Source organism: Montipora capricornis, unplaced genomic scaffold (genome assembly GCF_036669925.1).
Source record: "Montipora capricornis isolate CH-2021 unplaced genomic scaffold, ASM3666992v2 scaffold_506, whole genome shotgun sequence".
Lineage (NCBI taxonomy): Eukaryota > Metazoa > Cnidaria > Anthozoa > Scleractinia > Acroporidae > Montipora > Montipora capricornis.
The window spans coordinates 435,001-445,000 of record NW_027180246.1 but is presented as its reverse complement, the minus strand read 5'-3'; the positions used below and the strand labels follow the sequence as shown (position 1 = coordinate 445,000).

The 10,000-nt window shown below is 39.9% G+C and overlaps 1 protein-coding gene across 1 annotated transcript in view; it reads right to left on the bottom strand.

The window, feature by feature from the left end:
- Nucleotides 1-7,808: 7,808 nt before the first annotated feature.
- The window catches only part of LOC138036863 (uncharacterized), a 3,557-nt gene continuing 1,365 nt past the window's right edge, over nt 7,809-10,000 (bottom strand). The window contains exons 3-5 of the mRNA XM_068882924.1: nt 9,809-9,931; nt 9,161-9,283; nt 7,809-7,969 (exon numbers count right to left, since the gene is read on the bottom strand). Of these exons, the coding sequence (XP_068739025.1) occupies nt 7,809-7,969; nt 9,161-9,283; nt 9,809-9,931 (407 nt within the window). The remainder of the gene's footprint in view (nt 7,970-9,160; nt 9,284-9,808; nt 9,932-10,000) is intronic.

The following is a 10,000-nucleotide window of genomic DNA, read 5'->3' as shown; positions in this document are numbered from 1 at the left end:
TGATTCATTCCAAAGCACACATTGCAGGTTACACATTTCTGATTTTTCCTAATGGTTTTCTCGCATTGTTCACATTTGCGTGTTGGCTGTTTAGACGATGGACCTGGATTAGTGCAAATATCCCCTCCTCTCAATAATAACTGCTGTGTAACGCATGAATTGGGATACAATAAGCATCTACCCTTGGATCGCTTGGGCTTCCTGTGGTAGTGTTTTAGATTGTTTTGCCCAACAACGAAAGCGTAGTCACAAACATCGTAATAGAACGAGTACAAGTTTTTGAGCCCGGAAAAATTGGATCTAGTTGTTTGGTTTCTCAAAACGTCGCTTTTGCAGGCAAAGATTCTCTCTATTAGAGAATAATTTGCACCACTGCACTCGATATTGTTTGTAAGTGTTATCCTAAATGCTAATGTAGGGCTCCTTGGATAAATGACTTTAAATAATTTCGTCTTGAACTCCAACTCGCCACGAACTTCAATGATCGTATTTAACTGCTCCTGCAAGTATTTCTTGTTGGTTGAGCTGTCCAGAGTATTCAGCATGATAACAATGGCTATGGATTGTCGTAAAGTTTCGGTCTTGCAGGCAAAGATTCTCTCTGCTAGAGAATAATTCGCACCACTGCACTCAGCATTGTTTGTGAGTGTTATCCTTTGTTCACTAAATGCAAATGTAGAGCTCCTTGGATGAATAACTTTGAATAGTTTCGTCTTGAACTCCAACTCGCCATGAAGTTCAATAATCGTATTTAACGGCTCCTGCGAGTGCTTCTTGTTGGTTGAATTGTCCAGAATATTCAGGTCATGATAGGAGAGAAAAGTCGCAAAATAGACGGAGCTTATGTAAACACGTCCGACACGACACGACACTTGGCCTATGATGATAGTAAATCAACTCGGCCTTTCTGGCATGTGATTCTATTACGCCTAGACGATGCTCTGGCAACTGAACTATAAAGCAACAGAGTGGCAAGTTAGTTCCTTTCCATCACACCTTTCACCCTGGTCGATACTATAACAACTGAACTATGAAGCAACAGAGTGACAACTTCCTTCCTTTCCATCACACCTTCCACCCTGGTCGATACTCAAACAACTGAACTATAAAGCAACAGAGTGACAAGTTCCTTCCTTTCCATCACACCTTTCACCCTAGTCGATACTATAACAACTGAACTATTAAGCAACAGAGTGACAACTTCCTTCCTTTCCATCGCACCTTCTACCCTGGTCAATGCTCTAACAACTGAACTACAAAGCAACAGAGTGGCAAGTTTCTTCCTTTCCATCACACCTTCTACCCTGGTCAATGCTCTAACAACTGAACTATGAAGTAACAGAGTGGCAAGTTCCTTCCTTTTCATCACACCTTCCACCCACCACCGCAACTTCCACCCTGCTCTAACAACTGAACCATAAAGCAACAGAGTGACAAGTTCCTTCCTTTCCATCACACCTTTTACCCTGGTCGATACTATAACAACTGAACTATGAAGCAACAGAGTGACAACTCCCCTCCTTTCCATCACACCTTCCACCCTGGTCGATACTCAAACAACCGAACTATAAAGCAACAGAGTGACAAGTTCCTTCCTTTCCATCACACCTTTCACCCTAGTCGATACTATAACAACTGAACTATTAAGCAACAGAGTGACAACTTCCTTCCTTTCCATCGCACCTTCTACCCTGGTCAATGCTCTAACAACTGAACTACAAAGCAACAGAGTGGCAAGTTCCTTCCTTTTCATCACACCTTCCACCCTGGTCAATGCTCTAACAACTGAACTATGAAGCAACAGAGTGGCAAGTTCCTTCCTTTTCATCACACCTAACACCCTAGTCGATACTCTAGCAACTGAATTTTGAAGGAACAGAGTGGCAAGTTCCTTCCTGTTTATTCTCGCTGAAAGAGGCGTCTCCTGAATCTTTATTTGCTGTTTATCAGACAGAAAATCAACAAAATCTCCTCAGAAATTACTTACAATGCCTGGCTGGCATCTAAATCATCTAACTGTGACGTTTATCCAATAGACTGTGCTATGCTGGCATTTGAAACATCTAACTGTGCCTCGCTGGCCTTTTTAAACATCTAACTGTGCTGTTCATTCAAAAGACTGTGCTTCACCAACATATAATTAAAACATCTAAATGTGTTATCCGTGCAATAGATTCTGGAAGAAAAATCATCTTACACTGTGTTTGAATCATCTTTGTGTGCCGTTCACTGAATGGACTGTGCGTTATTGGCACTGGAATCATCTTCACTGAGCCTACAATAATGCTTTGATAATTGTCTTTTATAGTGATCATATAAATGGCATTTACACTAATGTACAAATTAAAAGCTGAAAAGATAATGAGTTCTAAAATGTTTTGTTTAGAATTCAGCCTTCTCAGCGACATTATGCTCTATAAAAAAAATCAATAAAAGGGTTTGTGCTGAAATGGTTCTAGTTGTGTTCGCGTTCAGATCTATTGATGGGTTCATCAGTTTTAATCTTGAGGTAAGTGACACATCCATTTTTAGTTATAAAGTAAACAAAGTATTTTGTCATAAAAAAATAAAACTTGTAGCAAAATACCATTTTCTTAAATTAATTTTCCGGAATTGTCTGTTTAATGACACAAACCATCTTTTGGGGGGAAAAAACTGCTGGCTGGGAAAAGGGGCCGAAAAATTAACATACCTGGCAGAAAAGTGTGAACAAATGTTCCTCGCTAGGAAACCAGGACAAAAAAAGAGATTGCTGGCAAAAAGGGTATAAAATGTTCCTGGCTGGGAGAAAGCCAGAAAATTGTGCATGCTGGCTGGTGAAAGCGACTATTAAATAACTGCTAGCTGGCTCTGAAGAGCAGATATTTTTTTCCCACGGGAGTTAAAAATTAACTGAAAATGCCTTTGCGCATGCCAATTTATCATCTAGGCTACTAATAAATGGATTTCGATAATATCCTTTGTTCGGTACTTCTGTAACATCACCGGTACTCAATTTTTTTCTGAATGACTTTCGATGCGCAACAAAATATTAATTAATCCGCACTTTGGCTTTTAGTCTATTAAAGGTGGCAAAGTTGTTGGGCATTTAAAGGAAGGAAAGTCTGGTCCCTTCGGGAAGGCAGCCGATAAAACAATTCATGCGCTGTAATAGTGAAAGGCAAACACGTCAACCTTGGTGATGAAGACGGCATGCAAGTCCTTTGCACTCTTCTCTCACGGGGAAGAAACATGAATTTTTCTGCGTTTTGAATAATTAGCTGAAAAATATGCTCTCGTTGTAATGAACTATCAAGGGATTCGGTAAGAGTATTAAAGAATTGTTTTATGTAGATTGGTCATCTTGGTGTTCTCGCTGGAGGCTCTTCCTCTTACTTGAAATTTACTTTTTGTTTTTTCGCGACTCATGGGCGACGAGGAATCTTCATCATCTCCTTCTATTCCTTCCGACTTGCATGTCATTTTCGAGGGGCAGAAGAATGTTATCTTATCCGCACATATGGGACTTCTACGTCTTCTTGGGGTGCAGGGATCGCGCAGTGGTGTCGCAGTGGTGAGAGCACTTGCCTCCTACCAATGTGGCCCGGGTTCGATTCCCAGACTCGGTGTCAAATGTGGGTTGAGTTTGTAATATGTTGGTTCTCTACTCTGCACCGAGAGCTTTTCTCCGGGTACACCGGTTTCCCCTCTCTTAAAAAACCAATATTTGACCTGATTTGCTTTCATTGTTAATTTCAGTTTTAATATCCTCAATTAGTGCTCCAGCGCTAGAACGACTAGACACTTAAATAAAGTTCCTTTCCTTTCCTTTTTTTCCGGCAGTAAATACGCCAATTCAGGGCCTACAAAATAATTTGCTTAAAGCGCAGACGGATTTGGCATCTCAAATAGCTTCGGAATTGCAACCAGAAACCTACGTCTTCAAGAAGAAAGGGAATGAGCAACAGTTCAACTTCAACCGCAAGGTGATCAAGAGGTGTTCTGCCGCGGTAAACGCTTTGGCGAGTGGGAACATTGTCAAGGTGAAGGAGGAGTTGAATAAAGGTAATTCCTTGCTTAACAACAGACAGAAGATAGTTAAATTAGCGGATAAATCCGAATTTGGTTGGGCCACAGTTCAAGAATACGTATGTTTAAAACTCTGCAAGAGACAAAAAAGAAATCTGGCACCAAATTTTCCTTTTCAGCGCCTTCGCCGAATAGCGCTTCCAGATTTGGTGGTGCGTCTGGTTCTTTTCTTCCTGCTGGTAGGTATTTTCGTCCCCAAGGTCGATTCTCCGGAAACATTTTCAGAGGCTCCGATTTGTGTTTTCGATGCGGAAAGAGAGGTTACTGGTCCAGTTCTTGCCCATCCAAAGATAAACTCTTGTCGTCAGGATCAAAATCATGACTTTTTGGTTTTGGATCAGTGTGAATTTGACCAGTCAGAGCAGGGCGTCGAAGATCTTTCTTGTATTCAAGGAAAGTTGCGCGAAAATTTCCCTTTTTGGCGTGATGCAGTTAGACCTTCAGAGTTTGTTCTTGGCATTATTCAGAATGGTTACAAAATTCTTTTTCGGGAATCGCCCCTACCGTATTCGATTGCGAATCGATCTTCTGCTTTGCATCAGAGAAGTTTTGTTCAGGGAGCGATTTCATAGTTGTTAACCCGTGGCTGTATAAGTGAGGCGCGGGTTTACCCTCAGTTTAACAACCCATTACACGTCGCTGTGCAGTCTGTCAAGTACGAAGACTTGAGAACAGTTCTTCAAATTTTTAATTCTTCCGGGGATGTCTGTTTTTTCGTTTGATCTTACGTCAGCCTATCACCACATCGATAATTGTGAAGAGCACAGGAAATCTTTTTCTTGTTTAAGTGGCCTTCTTCCGATGGAGTCATGAAATTTTACGAATTTAAGGCGTCTCATTTTGGTTTGCCTTCAGCTCCTTATGTCTCCACCAAAGTGGTTCGTCAATTGGTTAAATACTGGAGAGGTCGTGGTGATCTTATTTTAAATATATTTTGTAACGCTTCGCTAATGACAATGGAGTATGTTCAGATTCGAGTTAATTGTTGAAGTATTTTAGGCATGCTCGCAGGTATGTTGAACCCCTAGGGGTTTTCTAAGTTACTTAAGATTTTGTAAGTTATGCAAGAGCCACTCGAAGGCATCTCTTTCAACTTTGACTTTATTTGCTTAGGGTATGTTGAAAACCCTCGCTGTATCAATAAACGAGATGCCCGCTCCTGATGCAGTATTTATGTTTATTAAGGATTAGTTACAAAATATTTTATAATCCTTTCAGGGTGATTAGAGTATAGTGTATCTCGACGACGGTATTGGAGGCAATATGTCTGTAGAGCGTTCCAGAATTCTCAGCGATTCAGTTCGTCAAGATCTTACTTCGTCTGGTTTCACAGCTAACGACGCCAAATCAGTTTGGGAACCTACTCAGAAGTTAGTTTTCCTGGGATCCATTTTAGATTTTGGCGAAGGTTTTTAATTCAAATTCGTGAGTTTCGCATCCTCAAGCTCAAATCTTCCCTCGTTTCTTGTTTCTAAAATAACCAAATTATAGCTAGAGATCTTGCTTCAGTTACAGGGCAAATTATTATTAGACCGATTGCATAAATGGATAAATGGCGGCCAAAAAAAAAAACTGATTAGAGTGAACCATATGAGCGTTAGCCCTACTCATGGAAATGGGCCAACACAAGGACAAAGATAAACTCTGACCAGGACGGGAATTGAACCCACGACCTTCGGGTTAGATCTCCGCCGCTCTACCGACTGAGCCACAAGGTCAGACGGGAGCAGGCCGTGGGAACTGGAGATGTTAAACATGTACAAGTACAAGGAAAGGTCATGTTTATACAAACGTTGGCCGTGTAGCACTGGTCAATTTCCACCCTGGTCACAGTTTTTCTCTGTCCTTGTGTGGTCCCATTCCCATTAGTAGGGCTAACGCTCACATGGTTCATATGGGGTAGATACTTAACACTTCACACTACACTCTAATCAGTTAAATCTGTTGAAATATAAAGTGCTACACGGCCAACGTTGTATAAACGTAACCTTTCCAAAAAAAAAATATTTTGTTTATCTGCTAATTAACCTCACTAGCCTCGTTTTCATGGACAAAATATAACAGAAATGTTGCTTGATAGCGAGGCTAGTGAGTCTCATTCGCACATAAACAAAAAAAAAATACATTTTTGGCCGCCATTTATGCGTTCGGTCAATGCTATGCAGCGATTGAATGTAGATCCTCCTGTGATCAGCCCTTACATGTTTCCCTTGAGGCTCGTTATGAACTTTTAATTCCTTTTGTTTGAACAATATATTGACTCTATTAATGGTAAGGTTATGTCGCTTAAATCAAGTGCAGTTGGTGTTGTTTACTCCGATGCCAGTGACTCTGGTTTTGGTGGTTATTTCGTGTAGTGTGGTCTGGATTAGTATCAGGTGTTTGGTCCCACGAGGAAATGCGGATTAACTCTACTTTTAGAGAGATTTTGGCAGGTAAATTTGTTCTGTTTTTTTTGGTAAACCAGCTATCAGGTTTAACCGTTAAATGGTTTACGGACAATCTAAATGTACCTCGGATTATTTCGTCTGGAGGTAGTAAAGATCTTTTGCAGTCCGAAGCTTTGTCCATATTTAATATCTGTTGTAGTCATGACATTTCGATTCCAGAATGACCAGGCTCCTGATTTTCTCAGTCGTATTTTTGATTCAGACGACTAGGGCCATTCTCCACTTTCGTTACACCACATTGACTTAGTTTGGGATCCTCATTCTGTAGATCGTTTCGTAAATCATGTGTCCATGCGGTAAATGTTACAAAAGAGGATTTTGCTCGTTCCCTTTTTATTGCGATATTACGAATGTGTTCCATAAAAACTAGCTGATTTCATTTTTTAAAGGAACATTCTTGCAAGCTCGTAGAGGTGCACTAGGAACAAAAGCTGTGCCTTTGCTGATAATGCAAAGCAAGACGCAGAGATAGCAGTAATTTATAATGCAGCCTTTGGGCAATTTTTTTTTTTTTGGCTACTTTGTTCCACGCCGTACTGTAAAATCATAGCACGTATATCAATCAATAATCCCCGTCTACGTTGATTTGTCCAGTGAGATTAAAAGGGAAGAGTTTTTCATCCAAGAGGCGTTGCGAGACTTAATTTCACAAGACAGTTTGTCAAGTTGTTGTCCAAATTAAACAGAGTGGAAATAAAGTTAATTAATCCAATCGTATGTACTTGTTTCCGTCAGTCTCGCACTTTGGTCAGCACTAGCTTTTTACCAGCGGTTTTTAAACAGCATGAAAATAACGGGAGAGCTATAAAAGTAAAATAAAGACTGAAACCTTTTCTAGCTTATTGCTATGTCGGCTGATAATATCATCGGCTAAGGGATTTGCCTCAAAACTTTCACATTAGCCCCCGAAGTTTCGCATGCCTGTCAAATATTTATCTCTAAGGGGCTAAAATTATCAACGGACATACCAGCTGCCTGAAGGGCGTTTATTTACAAAATGGCTACCACTGTTGTCTGGTTATGTGGTTGTTTACATGAGTAAGGACCTATCGTGTGGTTGTGGGTGTTCTGTGTGATTGGTTTATATTCATGATGGTCATAGTCTTCCTACTTTTTTGGAAAGACAATTTGAAATCTGCACTTTGGTAAAAAGCGAGGTTTAACTCCCGGAGTGAGTTTATATGGACCGCTAGGAACTCATGCATTTCCCCCCATCTTTGTCTGTGTCGCTTACAACCTTAAAAATCAATTTATCAAATATTCAAAACGTATGTATTAATCGCAACTTACTTAGTAAGCAGTTTCCCCATTGACCATGCTGATCATAATTGGCCGTTGTTGAACACCAAGGCCTGTGATGGTCCTTAGTAGTACAAGTTTCGTAAACCTTTCCACGGTAGATGAATGGAAAATGGCAGCATTTACCTCCTGTGTCGTCTTTACACTGCAGTCTTTAGGTTGTGAGGTGGGAACAGTGATTTTTTAATGCAACGTAAGAAGAAAGCTTTTATAAATATAAATTACTGAGATAGACTCATAATAACTGAATACCAAACTCCCTCGTTTTAATTCAAGATTTTGGAATCCAGGTTCTGAAGACATAGATGCTTTTGTTATGATTTATCACAGGGAAAATAGTTATGCCTCTCCGCCTATCTGTCTTATTCTGCGTGTCTTACATCATATGAGTAACTGTAAAGCTTCAGGTTCTCTTATTGTTCCGTTATGGCATTCAGCCCCCTTTTGGCTGATGATTTGTATGCGAGTTTGAGATAGCGAGGTTCTGCTCTATTTTCATCAGAGTTTCTTTGAAAAGGGTGTACTTTAAGCAAATAACCTTCGGGGGGGAAAAGGACGAAAAAGTATGTAAAGTTCTTTTTTTCTTATGAACCCGTCACCATTGCTGGAACTTAAGGACGAAGCAAAAAAGCATAAAATTTCGCCAACTTTGATCACAAATATCTTTTAAATAGTGCTTTCTTTGAGAAGCAATATCAAACACTCGAAAGATTGTTTCATCGGATATCCAAACGTGCCTCGAAATCGGTTAAAAAACTCGGCCTTTGGCCTCGTTTTTCAACTCGCTTCTCGGTGTTTGGATATCCGATGAAACACTCCTTCTCGTGTTTGATATATTACTAAAAAAGTATAAAAACTAAATTTTCGGCAACGTTTTGTTTGTCTTGATCAGAGTAAAATGGCGAGATGAATACTTAAAACAGCTTTTTAAGGCATGTTTTGATCTCTATGAGCACAATAAAAGGCGCACAAATAGGCCTTACGGAAAGGCTGTTGCCCAAACTTTAGTTTTAATACCTTTTTAGGTCAGATCCAACACTTTTTTAAGATTTTAAATATTTTCTAGTATACGGCAGCTACAAACAAGACTATTTTAATTCCCTCTAACGCGCATAATAATCAACAATGATCGAAACACCTATAATGTGAATTGAAAGAGCTGATTTAAAGGATGTTCTAACCCCGGTTAGATATTGTGATGACGAAGCCACGAAAAAGGTATTTTGTACCTTACATTGTGTTTATTTTGCAGTGACGTATAATATTAAAAATCATTGACTGAGGCCCTTACTGTATATTTTCGAATTACTTGTTTGAACTGCATCTGGTGGACTTTAAATTACCTCTGCAAATTTTTCCGTCCCCAGCGAATCTGGGCTTGCAAGAGCAACGGTAGGAACCAATACTGTTGCTGCATATGGCATTTACATGGCATACAGGTGCGGAAGCAGTGCATTCATCAACATCTACGTTACAACATCAAGGATCAACGTTAACCGCGATTAACATGTAGTAGATCTACTTAACACCCCCTTCCCTTTACTTTTGGTTCATGGGAACGGGAAAACGTGACAGAATAGAAAGTGGTGGAGAACGAGACAGCTAAACTTTTAAGAGGGTACACAAGAAAAGGACTATGGATGAGCATAACAGAAGAGTTAAAATACTGAGGGAGATAAGGATGAAGAAAGATGAGGGGAACCTGGAATTTTGTAGTATACGGCAGCTACAAACAAGACTATGTTAATTCCCTCTAACGCGCATAATAATCAACAATGATCGAAACACCTATAACGTGAATTGAAAGGGCTAATTTAAAAGATGTTCTAATCCCGGTTAGATATTGTGATGACGAAGCCACGAAAAATGTATTTTGTACCTTACATTGTGTTTATTTTCTAGTGACGTAATATTAAAAATCATTGACTCGGGCCCTTCCTGTATATTTACGATTTACATGTTTGAACTGCATCTGGTGGACTTTAAATTACCTCTGCAAATTTTTCCGTCCCCAGCGAATCCGGGCTTGCAAGAGCAACGGTAGGAACCAATACTGTTGCTGCATATGGCATTTACATGGCATACATGTGCGGAAGCAGTGCATTCATCAACATCTACGTTACAACATAAAGGATCAACGTTAGCCGCGATTAACATGTAGTAGATCTACTTAACACCCCATT